Here is a 19327-nt window from a genome sequence, read left to right on the forward strand (position 1 = left end):
AACGCGACACACGTTGGACCTCAGCGAAAAGGGAGGGAGAGAGAAAAGATTAAAAATGGATCGATTTAATTTTGCGGCAAAGAACCCAATTCCGCGGCGAGCAAAAGAAGATCCGATGCGGGGTCATGTGACCGGGGATCCGGCACCGCCGTCGGTTACTGTTCTATACAAATGCCAGTCCCTACCTAGAGTCGTTGGACGAAGAATAGAAGATGAAACCCACAGTGGGTGTATATGCAAGTGGAAACTTATGTACATGGGATCAACTGTGCATCAAGAAGGGTATGGAAATCACAATCAGCCAGAAACGGCCCACGGAACAAAACCAGATCAAATGCAGAAAAAACAACTTCAAAGAAATACATGATAACATAACGTTTCGGACATCTCGTTCTTAATCATCCATCAATCAAAAAATCAATACCAACCCTCGGGAGGGCTGGTCGTTCATCAGAGGAAATTAGAGGCCGTAACACCGATGCACCCGTGAATAGAAAGCCGTGGCAAAGAATCAGGCAACAAAAATAGAAGAAGATAGGAGAGAGAAGATATGAGTACGTGGTGTGGGCGACCAACAAATCTATCGCAAAAATGTCGAAGGAGAATATGTTTCTATGCAGAACATTGTCGGCGTACGCTTCTTTAGACGAGGCCGACGTAAAGGGTAAGTTTGGAGTTTCGTTGGATGGCAGTGTCAAGGTCGTTGTCGCTGACCAGATCGACGTATGTGCCGGAGGGCTCATCCTTGTACTGCACGGACATGCTTTCGTGGATCTTCAGGCGATCCATGAGTTTCTCCTTGAGCTGCTGAACACTGATGTCGCTGGGGACTCGGATGGCGATCAGATCGTCCTGGAAAAACACCTTGACTTTCATGGCGCCGCTACTCGAGGTGGTGGACACTTGGGTGATCGAGCTCGGTTGCCGGTTCATCGAGGGCGGACCGCCATTGCTGGCTGACAACGACGGCTGTCCCCGCTGATGCGATCCCCGTTCTGCGCTCAATTGAGCCTGGGAAGACTGGCGGGAGGCGCTGCGCGACGGCTCGTGAACCGAGGAGTGGTGGGAGCCGCCGGAAAAGCGCGCGTCCTCTCCGAAAGCGTTGGGGTCGATTTCGAAATCGCCGGCTCGAGGAGCAAAAAGTTGCCGGACTAGTTGACAGCGGGCGATGTGTGGCGGCATAGAGAGGAGCTTCTTGATGTACTCGTCAAGGTTCTGTCGTCGACCGTTGGAAATCGCGTCAGTGACGTGCGTGACGGGGCCCGGCATAAAGGGCAACGTTCGCGCTTTGCCTCGGTTACCAGCCTCTTCCTCAAACTGAGTCAGAAGGGCGATCTGGAAGTCGTAAAAGTCGTGGTAGTAACGAGACAGCTCCCAGCAGCGACCGTCTTCCATTTTGGCCTCGATGATATACCAGTACTTGTCGTTGTCGAAGCAATACCGCGGGATCGACGCGGCTACAGGAGCCATGAGGGATTGGTGGTGGTAGTTCTGCGGCGGGGGTTGGGACATGTGTTGCGGCGCCACCGAGCCTTTGCTGGCGTTACGGTGATGGTAACCCTGGCGTTTCTTCGATTAGTACATTTGGACCACCCGACGACCCTCAAAATCCCTCCGATGGCGAACCGCATTGCGACTTACATAGGAATTGCCGTTCTGGCTCAGATGGCCCATGCTCTGATGGCCAACGGACATCTTTTCGACGCCCGAGGTGACGGATTGCATGGGGGATCCGACCGTATCAATCTTGCCTAGGGTGATACTGCTGTTCTTGTACTCGGCAGTCATTTTCTTCCATTCCTCGACCTTGGGCACGCCGGCACGCCGGACGGCGTCCAAGGGATCTGTGACGGCCTGGCCCGACTGCATATCGCGTAGTTCGATAAATGATACGGGGATCAGACCGGGACCACCCAGACGACCGATGGGCTTAGCGACGAACCATTCGGGGTTAGACTGGGCAATGACGATGATGGCTTCACCGGCCTTTGCGTCGAGCTCGTCGGGTCGCTCCGCCTGGAAGTCGTATTGTACAATGCCGTAGACCATGGGGCTCGAGCCCTTTCCGAAAGCCGACATCCTGAGCGGGTTCTGCTGCTTCGGCGGGGAGACAAAATCGGGTGCAGGAAAGGCGGCGGGAGCTCGATCTGAGAAACCGGAGTCGTGAGGCTCTTTCTTCTTATGAAGGTCGATGGAGCCACCGCTGTCTCTTTCGTTCTTGCCAATGACCTCAAAGAATGACACCGGTACCAACCCCCTGGCAGTAGGGATGAGGGGATTGCACGCTTCGTACCAATCCAAGTCGTCCTCCCTGCTGATAACGTGAAAGAAATCTCCCTTGCTGAATGCCAACTCCTGGGAGTTCCCGGGCTCTGGTTGGTAGTCGTAAAGAGCTTTGATGACCTACGTGCAGGACAGGGATGGGGTCAATAAATGCGGGTTTAAGACGGGGAAGGATGCAGGCCGACTAAAGCCGGGTGGTTGACGAAGAGGGAAAATAACACAAAATACACGAAACACCAAAATTACCGCCGATGCAAGACCGGCAGAAGAAGAACAATAGAAGAGAGACAAGAGAAGGAGAGAATGAGAATGACGATGGACGAGGGGGTGAAAGGATGGCCGGGAGAAGAAGAGAAACAAACAAACAGAAAAGTAAGGTTTCAAAAAGGTTACAGTAGTTAACAATTAACAGAAAGGGAAGGGGAAAAAAGTGAAAAAAAAAAAAAAAAAAGAAAGACGCGCGCCTTACGTACCTTTTTCGGAGGCAGAATAGCAATGGCGGATTTTGGCGTAATGGAGAGGTGGTGGGGTTTGGGTTCCTTTTCCCCTTTGAGAGAACGTCTGATAGCCTATTGGGAAAAATTGCAAAGGTTAGGTTATAAAAGATTCCAGAAAACAATCCAATGCGGCGTTAAAAGAGAAAAGGATCTCCAACAACAAGCGACAATCGAGATAAACGAGGGGCGGGAGAAGAGGGAGAAGGGAGAGGGAGGAGGGCGAGAGCGCAAGATGAAACGAGGGGCGACGCTGCGAACAAAACAGACCAACACACACCTTCATTCTTCAGGTGAACCAACTTCTTAGTGGCCGAGGTTTCACTTTTTTGCGCGTTTCGTTTCCGTTCCAAGAAAGAGGCAGGAGAATCAAATCAAACAAAACAAAACCCCCCCAAAATGATACACCATGCAATATAACTCTAAATAATGTATCCGCCGCCTCCAAAAAGGAAGGAAAATAGAGGGCGACGGAAAATTAAGCGATAGCGATATCGCGAGGTATAGAGACAGGTAGACACAATAGAATAGACACACAGGGAACTAGGTAGAGAGTATGAAAGGAATAGAGAGCGACCAGATCCCAAGAAAATTAATAAGAGAAAGACAGAGGGACAGGTATGGATATGAGAGAATGAGAGGGATGGAGAAGGTGGGGAGAGAAAGGAGACAACGAAAGAGGAGGAGAGAGAAAGAGAGAAGGAAAAGAAAGAAAAGAAAGGAATGAGAGCGATGGGATAAGGAGTGAAAGAGAAGGATGGACGGTGGTGATAGCCCAAGTCAAGTAGGAAACGCAGCAGCGTAGCAATCCGATGGAAGTACCAATCAGTGGTGGTGATGATAATAAGAAAATGACTGGGACTGGATCACGTTCTTTTTCCCTTTTCCCTTCGTTTTTGCCTTCTCTTTTTTTTATTGTTTTTTTTATCTGTCCCTTAACCTTTCTTTTTTTTGTGTCTTCCAGCTTCTATTTTTCTCTCTCTCTCTTCTTTTCTTTTCTTTTCTTTTTTTTTGGTCCTCGTGTTTCAACTACAACCACGGGTGAATCAGCGTGGTCGATCAGAAATCTCGCGACGACTCAAAAAACAGAGGCCCGCTTTGTGTCTCCCCCCTGAGATTAGCTCCGTTTAGATCATGCGCAATCCGTCCGACTTTGACAGGTTCCAACTCGGTACCGCGATGCCTGCCCGCCTGTGTGTGTTCTCAACTTCTCAGTTCTCACCGAGTCTGCACCGATGCAGATGCGGTACTGGGATGCGGCAGGAACCACTTCGATCGTCTGTCCGTTCTCTCTCGCCGACCTCTCCTTGCGCAGGGCGACAAAGACGTGAGGTTTGTGGGTGGCTGACGGTGGGTTCGGGATGAGAAATGGAATTGGAGAGATGTGAAATTTGGGGGGGGGACCGTGGGGTTTTCCCCTCCGGTGGCGGGTGCACAGCGCCTGCCGGTTGGCTGGTCCAAATGGCAGGGAAGAGGTAGGAGAGTTGGAAGGGAATGTAAGTCAGCACTCTGTATGGCCTGCACAGAGATCCAGACTGATGTATCTGTTGCGGGTTGCTTCTAACTATCCAATTTAATTAATTATCCATTGACAATGACTAGATGGAGATCAATTGCAAGTGATAGATCCAGAAGACTGACAGATTGATTAATTTGATCGATCGGGGTACTTATCTCCAACGTATCAACACTGTACGGAGAACTCTGGATAGTACCGTACCGTACCAGGGGAGTAGTGGAGCTTTTTTTTTCTTTCTTTTTCTTCCTTTCCCTTCTCTCAGATAACTTGGTTCCCAGTCCGGTGGTTGTAGTGGTTCAACGTGGAGTTCCAAAGGATTCTAGTGAGGTTGGAACTTCGTCAGAAATCATGACATCTACGCAGAAAAGCAAAGAACCAAAGCTCAATTAATATGGGACGCTACAAAAAAAGAAAGGAAAAGATTTAAGCCTAACAGCGATCATCAACGACCGAAAAAATAATGAACCTACCCAGGCTACCTTACGGGCGACCGTTGCATGCCTAAAGCCGGTGCTTTACCATTCCTTGTCGGGTGCTGCTCCCCGGCCAGTGACGAGCCGACAAGGCGGCCTTAGACTGTTTAGGGCCATTCCCGCCCGGCCCTGTTGGCGCCCTCGTCCCACTTGGCGAATCCCTGCCGTCGGGCAGCAGCCGTTCTCCCTTCTCGCTTTTTTTGCTGCCGCCTGCTGCCCTCCTTTTGCTTCTGTCCCTTTCCCCCTTTTTTCTCTCCCAGAGAATCGGGTAGCTATAAGCCATACCGGCTAGAATATCATGGAACAACGATAGAATAACGAAGAGGAGGGAAGAAAAGTTGAGAGAGACAAGTACCGTGGTCCGTTCGCGCAGCCAAGACACGTCTACGTACGTGAACCACCCTCGGTGCCCATAGGGAGGGGCTGGCTGTGGATTGCCACTGGCGATTCGAAAAAGTCTGGAACCCCAGACCAGCCATTACTCAGACTGGCCGGGTATCAGCCCGGTATTTCTCTCGACCAACCTCACCTGCAGCTGTCGACAGGATCCATACCACTTGCCCAGTCTTCCTTTCCGTCGTCCATACAAGCCTGTGCGACACGCTGTACCTTGCATGATTTCTCTCCATCGCATCGCATCTCTCCTGCCGCTCGAATATGCGCGCAAGATCGTCATTGGCCGGATGGACCTGATAACAAACAGTTTCCGTGGCTTGTTGGAGTTTGGAGAAGGGCAAAGTTTATTTGCCCAAAACGTGGCGGTTACCAGTTACCAACCCTTTCGAGGGAAGTGGAGGGCTGGTTAGAAACGTCGATGAACCTAATATTAGCCCTCATGGAATATTCTGCGCTTGTTCTGTGTCCACTCAATGAGGTGACAACCCGGGGAAACGTCATATCCTTGGGCCTCTTTCCCACGGCTCGGCAGATTCTGTCTTCTCTCATGCCCGAGCAATGGGCGCTTAAATTTGGGATGGGATAGCACGGACCAATAGGCTTGAGTTTGTTCTCCAGGAAGCTGCTGGGTGAATATGGTAGTCATATAGTCTGGACTCGGTGGGAAGATGAGGAAGGAGCAGTAGACAATCTCTCTCGCAAGACATCATTCTGGAGACAATTCTTCGTACATGATGAAGGAGGCAACCTACATCTTTATCACTGCGATAAAACCCCGATTCTCATACCGATGCATACTACATTCCATCTGCAAAGAATTGTGCCCGATCTATAGAAAGCACCGCATGTATACTTGGTCCACTACGAGGTGGCGCTAGGACCAAACCAGCCTAGCGGGCATCGACTGATCAACGCCTGAGGAAGTCATCGTCGTCGCTGATCAGCCTTTGCTGCTGTCCTGACAGAGATCCACCCTGATGAGCAAAGGATCGCCCTGGGCATCAAACGGCGAGTCTCGACAAACCGCAACTGGTCGATACCGAACCGACTTCAGGTTCCGTGGTACACGCAACGCATGGACTGCATCCATGGTTATCGACCTTCGGTTCCATTCAGTGCTGCTTCTTCGTCTAATCCAGAAGCATCGGCTATTATGGAGTTCCTGGGGCGCTGGATATCCAGTGAAGAAGTGTAGAAGGACCCTTCTTACCTCAAAGAAGAAAAAAGCAATTTAAATTTGGTTACAAAAGAAACACGAGATTGACCGGGAACCGGGTCCATGCGCGTACATGTATGCACTGTACATCTCACCTAATCGGGCGGACACCGGGGGGCGCCCTTGACAGCAGGAGCTACGATTCTCCGTCACACGATCCGTCACCTCTGACGCCAGATCTACACCAGACACATCCTACCCTGTCTTTCCACCGGGCTTGGGGCAAATCTGCCCTTGGGGTCGAGAACGTCTAGATCCAGCACTCGCATATGCCCCTCGTACTAGGTCCGTCTGCCTGTCGGGATACACCCAGCAGCTCCCCATGCGGACTTCCGCGCTTCGTTTAAAACCACTCAGCTGGTCCGGCTTCCGCTCGTCTGTCCTCCACTGTCGGGTCAGCTTGGGATGCAGGAGCCCCTTGCAGTCGGTCATCTTGTTGCAGATCAGCCAGTGGGAGCTGTAGCCGAGCAGGTATACCTACCCTAGGCACATACATGTATACTTACTGTACTTACGTACGAGGAACGCCTCTTGCGGTATGGGCGCTATAAGCTGAACGTAATCGGAGAGTATGCCATCTGTTGTCCTACTAGGATCTCGTGATTTGGCCTAGGCTTTGACGCGAGGTACAAAACCCAAGCGGAGCTCGTAAATCGACTACGCTACACCACAAAGAACTCTACTCATGGAAAACACAACTTGAAGAGACCAGAAGTTGGATTGCCGAACAGATCGGATATTACCGTACAGATCAACAATACCCATGATCAAATCATGAAGACCGTGCAGAGAAAACCAATAGTTTCGGGATTAAGATGGGTATATAAATTCCTCGAGTTATGAATAAAAGACATTAAACGCCAAAAGAAAATGAAAAAATGATAGGGTGGAACGAGGAAAGTAGTGAGAGGGGGGGAAAGCGAAGAAAAAGGCTTGTGATGCATGAATTCGAGGAAAATGAACGGCAGAACGGGAATTTGACTGCGGAGGTTGACTGAAGAGAAATATTTGGGAACTCAGATTTGTCCCTTGATATCAACAACTTGATGAGCTTTGGTCTTAGCGGCCTCAAAAAGCTGGCTGGCTATTCCCCCGGTGAGCAGCTTCACAGCCCCATCCTTCTCCTGAAGCAATTCTTCAGAAGTGTTGTCAAGAATGAAACGTGCGCTCTGCTCGTCGGACTCGAAGCCAAGCTCTTCAGTAATGAAGCGAATTTTTACATCGGGTTTGTATCTGTTCAATTCAGTGTTAGCAGATCGTAGAAGATTGACCGACCACAGGGCGAAAAACTTACGCTTTACATATGGCGGAAAGTGCCGAAAGGCGCTCTCGATCCACAAACATGTCCATAAGGTAAGCCCCCATGTTGGGGGTATCCAGGTAAAGCTGAAAGAAACGGTGATAATTTCCAAGAGCAAGAGCCGACCGGACGTCCAAGGCATGTTTCACAGCAGGATCCCGCTTGTCTGCTGGGGTTAAATCGGCCAAGGCGTCGTTCATGGCCGTCCAGTTGCGGGTATGGATGAAGTAAAGTATACGATACGCCTTGAATTCCCGAGGATGTCCACCAAGCTGCTGGGTATACAGCGCTCGCAGCTGGGTTTGACATTGATTATACTCACCAAGATCTCCTTTTTCGAGAGCAATCCGGGCATGAATCTCATAAACACTGACAGTAAACTCGTTTCTGATATGCTGGACGGTCAGGTCCTGTCGCAATGATTTGAACTGGTCACATATATAGCCGTAATTGTTGTCTCGTTTCCACTTTTTCTTCAATAGGTCCAGAGTCTTGACCAAGACTTCAAGAGGGCGAACAGTATCGGGATTGGGCGCCGATGTCAGTCGGAAGTAATTCTTCTCTAGGTTTTGACATCTTCCGACGACAGGGCCTTGATCCGGACTCGCGACGGGAGATTCATCGCGAGATGACGATCTGTTGGCGTTCCAGGGGCCCTCGAAACGTTTCTTCCGCAGTTCCAGGTTAGTTTTAGACTTACTAGGGTTTTTATGATCTATGCGTTGTCGTTTGTCTGTTGGAGAATAAGTGACTCGATCTTCAAAATTATTGTGCTTGTTAGTTTGCCTCCAAGGTGGGCAGCTGTCTGCGTTGTCTTGGAATTCGGCCGACTTTCTTTTTCGCGAAACGTCATCGGACTTGTGAGAAGCCAATCTGGAGGCCCCCCATGACGATACACTCGGACTGGCCAGAATCCTATTGCGCTCATTCTGGACCATGACCTGTGGTAGGGGGAGGGAAACCCAGTCGATCTTGTCGAGCATGTTACTCTCCGCTGCGTCGGTAATGACATTCTTTAATTTCGTCTCCATCTCTTCCCTGCTCACGGAAGCAATTGCATTTTCTGGCGTGAAACTTCGCTGTACGTACTGCCGAACAGGTGCCGGCCATTCTACTCGTTTGCGGGGAGCCGAATCGGTATTTGACGAGGGAGTTGACTCAGGTGGCGGGTTGGTTGTTGACGTGGGGGCAAGGCTACGGCGTGCTTGAACCGGAATATAGGCTGGTGTTGCTAGTCCCAAAGTCAGATATCTCGCACTCATAAAAATAAAAGCTCAGGAAAATGGCTTACCATGCCCGGAATATGAAGGTACCGTAGTTGTGGCCGAAGAAGAGGCACGCCATGGCGGGGGACCGGAACTCATTTTGGAGCAAGATCTAAGTCAAGGGGAAGGAAAGGAAAAAGAAGAAAAAGAGAAAAAGGTAGAGAAGACAGAGTGTGGTGAGGAAGGCACGATATGAACTACGGAATGCTTGTTTGAAGGACGAGAGGCCAAAGTGTTAGTCCTACGCCGAGTAGGTTCCACCACGAGATGAGAGACGTAGGAAATAAGTATTCTGGTCAGATCGACAAAGACAGAAGTCCACGTTGAGGTTTGGAGCCAGTCTTGGTGAACGTACAAAGAGAGGTAAGTAGGATAAAGAAGTGAGGTTTGTCTTGAAAGGAGTTTCGCTTAGTGCGCCGCATTTCGTGGCGGAGATTTTGCCTTGGCGTCCCGTGAGGGTCTCTCTACCGCCTGCCGCATCAGCCCACTTACGTCAGCCATGTCAATGGGATTTGCCATTCAATCTCCCCGCATATCGCATGCCCGCTACGCCTGATCTCTCTTCTATCTCTTTTCTTCCCCCCACAGACCTGCCTGGTGGAGAGATGCTAGTTGATCTTACTAGATGTTTTTCAAGCCTTTGGATCTAACTACTGCGCTCCGCCCCTTACTGTTGCCCGATGAGACATTACTCTTTGTTCAGGATGCGGTGGGGCTGTATGAAGGGTGAGTGACCGGTTATTCCTTCATACCGCGGATACTATCAAGAGCTATGCTTTTCTATGGAGATCTCTGGTGGACTGTTCCATTGTCTCTTACATTCCGTTGCCCTTCACGTTATTCCATAATGTTCCATACTGAGCTGACATTGAGCATCTTGACGGGAAAGCAAATACAAGATCCCTAATTACCAGAACGGCCATGCATACCTCACATCCCACAGAGTCTGCTATGTTGCTGTTGAAGATCCACGCAAACACTCAGTTGCCGTTGACTTGAAAGAAATAGACCGAGCAGATTACCAAGTACGCAACAACCTTGCATATGTGTTGTGACCCGAATACCGGCTCACTAGTGATAGGCCGGCTTTCTGAAATCATCTGCAAAGATCACAATATACCCCAAACCACTCAAGAACGGCCTTGACAAATCGAAAGGAGCAGGAGCCAGCCCGTCGCGCTCTCAGCCTTCAAGGTCCCACTCGACTCGGTCGCAATCCCCCCTTCCTCAAGCATCGGGCCCGCAAGTAAAACCACCCTCGTCCCAGCCCGTGAATGCTAGCTGGGTCTGTCCCATATGCTCGTTTTCCAATCCTGTACCCTCTAACTTTGACCCGTCAACTGCGACTACGTCAACTAGTATCCCACCTTGCCTAGCATGCGGTATCAAGCCTCCCTTCACCACCATCCTAAAGGCGGCCATTTCCGCTGTGGCTAGCCGAGAAGGACCCGGGACGAACCATGGTATCCCCCGACTAGGGCACGAGGCCTTGGACCCAAGCAGCAACGCAAGGAGTACAGTGCCGGCTTCACAGGCAGGAATTTCTATCTCATGCCCCAGATGTACTTTCGTAAATCACCCCTCTCTCCTAGAGTGCGAGATTTGCAGTGCTCCACTGGCTACTGCGGGCACATTAAGACCGGCCGGTGGCGATGACAATCGCGCCGAATCACCGGCACCATTCTTCGAGCAGGGAACTATCAAGAACACGGAAATCACCGACTGCATTAAATTGTCCTTCCGAGGTGGTGGTGAGAAGACTTTTCATGAACGGTTGAAGGGAGCCTTGATTCAACGAAAATGGCTTTTGTATGATGCTCCGCCAGTGCCTCAGCAGCCTGCACGATCGACACCATCCCCTGGATTGACCGTGTCAGCCCCTGTGGATGGAATCGTTCCCGTGCAAACTCGTTCACCCGCCGTAGGGATTGCAGGGCTTGAACAACGAGGGCTCGAGGCCCGTAGGAACAACGAAATGGTCATTGGGAATGCATTTGAGGACCTCGAAGCCCTCATGGCATCTGCAAAACAGATTGTCGCACTTGCAGAGACACTTGCAAGGGAGTCTGGGATGTCCAATGATGAAAATTCCTTGGAGGCTAGTACTGTACTTTCGGAGTCAGCTGCGGCACTGGGCATGATAACAACAAAAGACATGCTCGGTTCTGGCGCCGAGAATCTCTACTTGTCGGAGCTATCCCGGAACCTTGCTGAATACCTGACCGACGACCGCAAAGGAATTTTACAACGAGAAGGGGGTATTATTAGTCTCATTGATCTCTGGGCCATCTTCAACCGATCTCGAAATGGAGTGGAGCTGGTCAGTCCTTCTGACTTCCAGAGAGCTGCAGAGTTGTGGGAAAAGTTGAAACTACCTGTTCGCCTGCGTCGGTTCAAGAGCGGTCTACTCGTCGTTCAAAGGTATGATTGGAGTGACGAGAAGACTATTCGACAGCTGCAAGAATGGATGGTAGAGCTTCGGCAGATCCCTCCTTTGGAACCCGTGGCCTGGGATTGGCATCTATTTGGACGCGCAGTCACTGCACAGGAGGCCGCACAAAGATTCCAGTGGAGTGTCGGGGTTGCCGCCGAGGAACTTGAAATGGCCGAGGATAAAGGCGTTCTATGCAGAGAAGAAGGCATTGAAGGGCTAAGGTTCTGGAGCAACTACATCACGTCGGATCCAGTCTCACAGAGCCTTGACGATTTAGGAGTTTCTGGTCTTGTTCTCTAAGGCAATAGACATTACACTGTATTTATGACTGGGCAAATAGAGCAAAATCCTGTTATCTGCACCAGGATCGGTTACGCTACATAGTTCGAAGTAACTATAGTATAGCCATTCGAAAAGTTGTCTGAGGTAAGCCTGTCTCTCGGGCTCGTCGGACTAACCCATTCGGGCTAGCTGTGGATAAGCTTGGAGACCCACATTCAGATGACCCCGCAAATGACCAGTAGGAGCTGCCTCCGCTCTCCGCCTGGAGAGGAGAGGGAATGCCTTATCTCCTTCTCATTGACCTCTGTCCAACTGCCAGCCTGCTGCATCCCTCGAAGACTGATCATCTGTACCCCGATACCGTTCCTGTTCGGAACTGAGATTGTGCTCGCCTTTACTTATCACTCAGGCCAGTGATGTGATCGGCCCAATCCCAGACCGTCCAAAACCGGTCAATGACTTATCGCCCCCCCTTCGTTTGCTTGTTAACAACTTAGTCGAATCTCCTCATCATTTTAACCGCCCTAAATTATCTCACAATGATAACGAACGTAAAAACCCCGATATTTCCCGCGATCATATCAAGGAGCGACCGGAAGGGTCTATATCCTACCGCCAGGCGCCTGAAGACATCCGTCCAAACCCGCAAGTTATGGAGAGAGGCCAGCCAGACGCAAGACAGTTACAAAAACCGTGGGCAGAAACGAATGAAAATCTATCGACGCCTTGATTTGGTTAGGTTGTTGGGAAAGCCTTCTCGCCCGTGGCCGGCACAGATCTATAATTGTCATCATCGATGGTGGTACTGGGGGAAAACCTGGGAACGACCAAAGCCCACCATTATCCCTGAGCACCACCAAGGAGATTATCCCCCAAAAATCTTTCGGGGTGATCAGGGAGCACATATACAGAAAAGGATAGCACAGCTCAAAAAGGAAATCGAGACCGATCCTTATGGTGCATTGTTTGGAAGAAGACTTGAACCATTCAGTGCACTGCACAAATTTGAAGATACTTGTGCAACCCTATATCGCTCATTATTTGGTCTCGACAAATTCGAAGAGACCGGGTCAACGGACACAACGGCACGTTCAAACCCATCCAAGAATAATCCTACAGAGAGTCGGCAGAGAAAAGGACCATCGCATGGAGAACCCGGAACTGGAGGCATTGCAGATACCCCCCACAAAACGAATACCAGTCGATATGAATTTGACCCCATTAGTGGTCGAATGGTACCCAAAAAACACAAAATGACTGATTCAAGTACCGGGCAAAGAGCCGCCGGTGGGAGAGGATCAGCAAAAAGATCTTCCAAGGACCCTGAAACACATAGGAAGGGCACTGGTTATTTGTCTTCCATAAGCCGGACAGACATTAAGTCTAAAGCTGCACCAGAGGGGATTGCCGACTTCGGTAGTTCAGACAGCGCCCCACGGAAACCACTGATGGAAAAGGATCCCAGGGGTCAAGCCAGAACAGAAGAAACCTCCGTGCCTTCCAGTGAAACGAACGACAGGCTATCTGAGCCTCCATCGGAAGGTAAATGGATAGGTAACCCGATGAAAACGTCAGAAAATGAATTGGGTGATCACGGATCCTCTACTGAGGTGTTTTCCGATACAGTTCATGCTAAGAAGGCCGAGCATGAATCCCCTGGGCCCTCAAATGCCGCTTCTCAGCATGATTTGTCGCCTAAGGACTCCAAGTGTAATAACCCACAGTACTTAGAAGCTGACATCAAGGATACAGAGGAGAAGGCGGAGGACCTGGACCTCTTACAAGCTAGTGACATCCGTTCTCGCTATGATTCTAGGAAGCTCGACAGGAACCTCAACATGCAAGATCAAACGGGAAAGGAATCGAGTGAGGTGTCAAACTTATCTGCGGATCTGACAAGCGATCTCTGTGCTCATGATGCCTGCAAACGATCCGAAACCCATGAGCTGGACAAGCATCTGCACACAGAAGCCTCGAAACCGAGTACCCCAAGTCAAGAAGCTTCAAAGGATATTATAGGGCCTCAAACCTCCGCGCAAATCGATCCCACGCAATCGTCTTCCTTAAAAGATCCTCAATTCCCTGAAACATACCGAGTCTTAGCTTACGACCACTCTACCCTCCAAATAACACATGCAGAGGCGAGCACCTCTCTGCATCGAATGAACGAATCACGCCATCCTAGCGAAATTCTCTCACAGTTAGACAACCCGGCAAAGTTCTTACCGTGCTTCGAGAGAATGCACGCTGACGGCTACGAAATTACATCGGGTGGCGGGGATATACTGGTGTTCAGAAAATTATCTGGAAAGCCAGACTGTACTGGGTCTGCTCTTGGGCAACTGGCAAGTGAGGCACAAGAAATAAAAGCACAACTGAGAAACGAGCCCCTGCTTAAAGAGGAGCCCATCAAAGAGCCGAAATCGGTCTCTGAACAACACCCAAGGTTTCGTACTAAAGATGCCGGCTCTGCCGACTTGCCAGGGTCATCTGCGTCGAATGGAGGATTCACACGGAGGGACAAAGCCAATTCCTCTAAAAGCGAATCCACAATCGGCAGTGCTGCTCGCAGAATGCTCATCAGTGGTGCAGCAACGGCAGCAACGTGCTACGCTATTGGTGTTGTGGTTGAATACTTTCGCACCGGTGGCGAAGACGGATTGGGCATTGATGCATTTACCGAATTTGAGTCTGAGAGGCGTCGGAGGGATAAGGAACAGTCTGTCTAGCTTTTCTACCGAAGACTGTACTCTTTTCTTGACCCAGTGCAGGACCTGTTCCAATGATATATTCTCCTCTCTCGTCGAGTAGTTCAGAATGGTCTCTTCACTATTCGCTATTCTCTCGTACTGGTTATGCCCCAGAGTAAACAGCTTTCTTTCTCAGTAAATTCCTTGTACTTCTCCAGTAATCATTGCTAATCGTGCACTATCCAATGACCGGTCGGTATCGGACGAGCGATTAATGTGAACGCTATTGTTGACCATCGCAAATCACATCATCATCATCATTCTTTTCGCGTTCTTCATCGAACTTATCTTCCCAGACCCATTCCCACCAAGCTTGACGAGAATCTTCGAAGCCTCGGATTCGGTCACTGGAAGAAGACCGCATAGTGTCTCGAGTTCGGGCCCGTTCTTGGTCTTTCTCAGCCCTCTGCCTCTCCAGCTCAGCCAACTCTTTCTCCTTTTCGGCGACATCCTTATCTTCCTTTGCAGCTTGGATCTCGCCTTTCTCGTCTTCCGAGTTGGGCTCATCATCCTCATCGTATGGAAAACGCCGGAATGCATGCTGAAGAATACCGCAACGAGCTTGTCCACTCATCAGGTACATGGTCAAACCAACGATCAACCTCACTGCAGCCTGAAACTCAGACTTGATCCACAAATCATACTCGTGACTTCCTAGAATCCGAAACACGCGGAAATCACGCTCCCCGTCCGCATTTGACAGCTTATGCCATTCAATCCGTTCAAAAAATCGCTCTACGTTTTGCTTAGAGTAGAACCGTTCACTTTGATTCTTGGTGAAAAGCTTTGTCGAATCCGTATGGGGCGGAGAAGGGTTATATCTACCGCTCCAGATTCTGGAGGTTTTGTAGCCCGGGAATATGGCACGCAAGATGTGCAACCGAGACCCATGCAGACCGACCAGGAAGACCTCTTGGTCGGGGAGTTTGTCACCGGGTGGATGCAATTTATGGATATGAAGTAGCAGATTTGTTAAAAGAAGTTTGAACTTTCCTTCCAGGGCCGACTCGAGGGACTGCTTTGCGTGAGTTGTCTGCACAGCCGGGAAACGTCAGTCAATCAACCTCACAGGCGGACACTGGGAGATTCTGATGATATAGGGGCTCTTACCGTTGAAATTGGTACAATCGACTTATTGGATACACCGGGTGGATGTGTGTCGACGCAAACCCATCCAGCTGTAAGCGGGGCATCCTGATGCTTCTGACGATAGCCGGTCCAGTATTCCATATGGCAATTCAACAATCTCGCGCTAGCAGATGTCAGCACACAAACATTATCTGTTGGGGAAAGTCGAGCTAGGTCACCGGAGGAAGAAGTAAGTGAGATGACTGTCCATCTCTCGCTTGATATCCAGCAACTTCAGAACCTCTTCAAGAAGAGCGTAGACTACCTGACCCTGTGCTCTGGCCGCGTCCTCAAATATGTATTTGCGGCTGTAGCCTTCGATGCTGCGATCTCCATTCTGGTACAAGCCCTTCTTGAATTGGGGCACCTTCTTGAGCATCCTAAACACTCCGCGGAAACGGACGTCGACTTTGGACCACTTGCCCAGGTTCACCTGGCGAGCATCTTCCACGCCTCGTAAAATCCAAGGAGTACGCTGCACGACGGCTTCAAAACAGTCAGCAATTTCTTTCGTTCAAAACTTTCAATAGTTGTGAGGAGGGGATGAGAGTGAGCAGGGGAATCAACGCACAGGATCGGTCAGCCTTTTGAAGATACTTTGCTGGGATGATGTCTTCCTGAGGGCTGTTCAGAAGCACTTTAGCCTTTAACCCATGGACTTCAATGTCAATGGGTACGCTTTTTGCCACAAAAGCAGAGACATCCGGACTTCTCTTCATAAGTAGAGGGCAACGGGAGGGACTTCTGGGCTCGGGATCCATTTTTCACGGTCGCGAGCGAGGTGTGCAAAAAAGAGGTGTAGGTGACGAGAGAGGAAGAGAGGAGGAGTGAGAGGGAAGTCAAAGGTAATGGGTTAATGGCTTTGTCCGATGCTAGTGGCATTGAGCCTTCAATTGCTTTCAGGGTGAATATAAAGGAAGAAGCCGGGTTATGAGGTGTAGAAGTGTTTCCACGAGATTCTATTTCTCAACTGCCATAATAATAGCAATTGATTCAATCGGTGTTTGCTATTGAGTTAAATGGTCAAAAGGTACTACTTGTTTTACTGCTGTAAACCTCCACGTTTCATGTCGAGGCGAGCCCAGGTCAATTTGCCTGAATCTCTTTTCAATTTAAGTATGCTCTCTAGGCCTAATCCAAGCATCAGTTGCACATTCATCTCAGAAGCCAATAATCAACTGTAATAGAGATTCTTATCAGAACAATTCCCCAACAATCGAGTTTTGAGGATTTTGCTCAACTCTATACAGATATTTTATATATTGAAATCAACCATGGTTCAACCGGGGCTTAGCACCAAATTTAGCATTGCAGGCTGACACATGAGTGTGGGTAACAGTTATAAAACCTGCAATATAAACAATATTACCTTCTGTCATCTGGAATTGAGGAATGTTCAATGCTCACCTGATTGGGGGTCAGGTGCAGCCGGTTCTTAATTAGGCTTAGTGTACCTCCACAACCCATTAACAGCGGGCCGTCGGTTTATCTACTGCTTCCTTCATCTTCATTATTCTTGTCCCCAATCTTTGATGGCCATTCAACTACCAAGCTGAACGACCAGATCCAGTGTTTATTCTCATTTTAGATTCTGCGACATGGAAAGCAACCGGCACAAGCGGACTAGGGCCGGGGCTTGTGCCACTTGCCGGTGAATACCCACTTCCCCGACCCCTCGCCATGAATGCTTTGAGGCAACCGTGAGAATACTGAAAGGCTATCGGTTAAATATAGTGTTCGAAAACGGCGGTGCGTCCCTGCAGACAGGGGAGCTACCTGCCGGCTATGCCAATCGCTTTTGATCCCTTGTAGCCTCAATTCCGGGTCTAGCATACGCCTTCCACCCCAAAATGGCCTCGTAGGCCCCTCTAAAGTCGCAGCAAGATTGCCCAATGAGGACCGATTACAGAACGAGGGGGATCAGGGCCATGTCTACTTAACTTTTCAACAAGAGCCATCTTTTCTCAGAATCTTAGCTTCGCGTGGATTGTTCTGCGAATTGGTTCCGCTTTACTTCCGTTTCATCCACAATATTGCGCATACAATGTTCCATGTGCCTAGTTTTATGCGTCGACTGAACGAAGGCAAAGCGTCTATGGTGCACGTCTACGCAATGTGTGCTCTTGCTGCCAGGTACGCTTTCAACTGGCCGGAATAAAACTTTCTGCTTCTTGATAATAACACTGATCGAACAGATATTCCAACAATCCGATCTTTGATGGCATTGCTCCTTGCTTTCGTGGGAAGGTTTTTGCTTCGGAAGCCGTGCGGCTCTGTCAGCAACACATCGCCTCTCCTAGTTTGGAAACCGTTCAAGGTTTCATTCTAATCTCATATTTCTTTGCGGGAGAGGGAGAAGTACAGGCGAAACACATTTATGTTGGGCTTGCTCGACTGCACGCAGAAGCTCTCCCAATTCCCAACATTTCCAATAATTCGAATGTGGTATACGAGGAAGAATACCGTCGGACCTGGCTTTCGGTCCATATTGCCAACCATTGGTCTGCTTCCGATATGTCCATCGAGCCAATGGGCTTTGAGAGTGGCCCACAGTTTCCCCCAGCAATAGACGACGTATCGTTTCATATGCCATGTCCACAGCCTTCGGGTGAAGGTTATATCTCAACAACCCCCCGTCGAGACATGTGGGCCCAGATGGCGAAAACGCTCAATATTTTTACCGAGATAAACAGATTACTGCGGAAACTCAGTCGAGGTGCTATTTCCTTCGATGACTACTGTACCCAGGCCGCTGTTTTGGAAGGACGCCTTGATCAATGGGCAGCCAATCTACCATCAGACCTGCGTTATAACCTAACCAATATCATACTCTTCGTCGACCAACAACTTGGCAGAACATTCCTGTCCATGCATATTGGCTACCATCATTTTCAACAAATGCTTTCATTCCCATTCTTAGATGCACGAGCGGCCCGAAATACTACAGAAAGTGCCGTACGGCATGGAGCTGTGAAATGCAAGCATAGTGCCGAGTTAGTATCTGAGATCTTAAGAAATTCTACCGAGATCAAGAACTGCGAGCTCGACTATTTCATCTACGGTCATATCGCCGTTGTTAGCTCTTGCGTTCATCTCCATACTCTACTGTTTGGTAGTATCCCTCTTGAACTTGATATGGCACGACAGCGGCTGCTCTTGAACTTTCAGTACCTAATGAGTCTCAAATCATACTGGCCTGTTGTTCAGTACTCGGTAAGTTCCCCTCTTCTCCCATTCATCGGAGAAACAGTCCCTCCACCCAGAAAGCTCCTGACTGTACAGTCACAGGTTACTCGCCTACAAACATTCCAAAATTTATGCAGGGACTCTGTTTCGGATCCTTTTGCCATGGATAATTGGATGGCTCGCTTCTTGACCGAGCATTCCTCAGTTCTTTCAGAGCGGCAGCTAATTGTACCGTATTCTTCTGATCTCCAAATTCATCCATCAATTGGTCACATCGCCGATTATAGGGCCATTGGTCCCGCGATAATGCCATCGTCCTAAAGGCTCGAATTTTCTACATGACTGCGCCGCTCAAGCTAGTTCCAGGCCCAACCCTACGTTGTAGGACATTGATACAATCGCAAGTTACTTGACCGATCAAATTCAACTCGCAGATTACTATAATACAAGACATTTGGTTACTTATTGGAGAGAAAATAACTTCAACAAAAGAAACGATAGCGCTACAGGAAAGCAGTCGAAACTGACGCATTTCACAGCAATATCAAGCCAAGAAGGAGGGCCTATATCTTTTAGTTCTTCTCTCTTTCTCCTTTCCAAA

At 49.5% G+C, this 19327-nt stretch overlaps 6 protein-coding genes across 6 annotated transcripts; 3 read left to right on the forward strand and 3 right to left on the reverse strand.

The window, feature by feature from the left end:
* Window positions 1-642: 642 nt before the first annotated feature.
* BEM1 (phosphatidylinositol-3-phosphate-binding protein BEM1) lies at window positions 643-3063 on the reverse strand (the record flags this gene model as incomplete). The annotated part of the gene is made up of 4 exons (XM_046089665.1): window positions 643-1560; window positions 1642-2403; window positions 2757-2852; window positions 3058-3063. The coding sequence occupies 4 exons, from the start codon at window positions 3061-3063 to the stop codon at window positions 643-645; spliced, it is 1782 nt and encodes a 593-aa protein (XP_045945637.1).
* Window positions 3064-7397: 4334 nt separating this feature from the next.
* Window positions 7398-9045, reverse strand: LDX57_007948 (SAC3/GANP domain protein; the record flags this gene model as incomplete). Its single annotated transcript, XM_046089666.1, has 3 exons — window positions 7398-7614; window positions 7676-8912; window positions 8973-9045. The coding sequence occupies 3 exons, from the start codon at window positions 9043-9045 to the stop codon at window positions 7398-7400; spliced, it is 1527 nt and encodes a 508-aa protein (XP_045945638.1).
* A 464-nt stretch (window positions 9046-9509) lies between these two features.
* VPS36 (ESCRT-II subunit protein VPS36) lies at window positions 9510-11761 on the forward strand. Its single transcript, XM_046089667.1, has 3 exons — window positions 9510-9672; window positions 9836-9971; window positions 10028-11761. Exons 1-3 carry the CDS (start codon window positions 9572-9574, stop codon window positions 11678-11680), a joined length of 1890 nt encoding a protein of 629 aa, XP_045945639.1. The 5' UTR covers window positions 9510-9571; the 3' UTR covers window positions 11681-11761.
* A 1463-nt stretch (window positions 11762-13224) lies between these two features.
* On the forward strand, window positions 13225-14391 carry LDX57_007950 (uncharacterized protein; the record flags this gene model as incomplete). The annotated part of the gene is made up of 1 exon (XM_046089668.1): window positions 13225-14391. The coding sequence occupies one exon, from the start codon at window positions 13225-13227 to the stop codon at window positions 14389-14391; it is 1167 nt and encodes a 388-aa protein (XP_045945640.1).
* Window positions 14392-14635: 244 nt separating this feature from the next.
* Window positions 14636-16259, reverse strand: LDX57_007951 (uncharacterized protein; the record flags this gene model as incomplete). Its single annotated transcript, XM_046089669.1, has 4 exons — window positions 14636-15445; window positions 15523-15664; window positions 15720-16026; window positions 16112-16259. 4 exons carry the CDS (start codon window positions 16257-16259, stop codon window positions 14636-14638), a joined length of 1407 nt encoding a protein of 468 aa, XP_045945641.1.
* A 1184-nt stretch (window positions 16260-17443) lies between these two features.
* On the forward strand, window positions 17444-18896 carry LDX57_007952 (putative C6 transcription factor; the record flags this gene model as incomplete). The annotated part of the gene is made up of 3 exons (XM_046089670.1): window positions 17444-17673; window positions 17736-18753; window positions 18864-18896. The coding sequence occupies exons 1-3, from the start codon at window positions 17585-17587 to the stop codon at window positions 18894-18896; spliced, it is 1140 nt and encodes a 379-aa protein (XP_045945642.1). The 5' UTR covers window positions 17444-17584.
* Window positions 18897-19327: the final 431 nt, after the last annotated feature.

The sequence above is a fragment of the Aspergillus melleus genome, assembly GCF_016097325.1.
Source record: "Aspergillus melleus strain CBS 546.65 chromosome Unknown contig4, whole genome shotgun sequence".
NCBI classification, from domain to species: Eukaryota; Fungi; Ascomycota; class Eurotiomycetes; order Eurotiales; family Aspergillaceae; genus Aspergillus; species Aspergillus melleus.

What these genes read in the sequence shown, in the direction of transcription:
- VPS36 (XM_046089667.1), top strand. Translation starts at nt 9,572, where the DNA reads ATGTTTTTCAAGCCTTTGGATCTAACTACTGCGCTCCGCCCCTTACTG. An exon ending in GCGGTGGGGCTGTATGAAGG is followed by an intron (nt 9,673 to 9,835) that starts GTGAGTGACCGG and finishes TTGACGGGAAAG; the next exon opens with CAAATACAAGATCCCTAATT. An exon ending in TAGACCGAGCAGATTACCAA is followed by an intron (nt 9,972 to 10,027) that starts GTACGCAACAAC and finishes CACTAGTGATAG; the next exon opens with GCCGGCTTTCTGAAATCATC.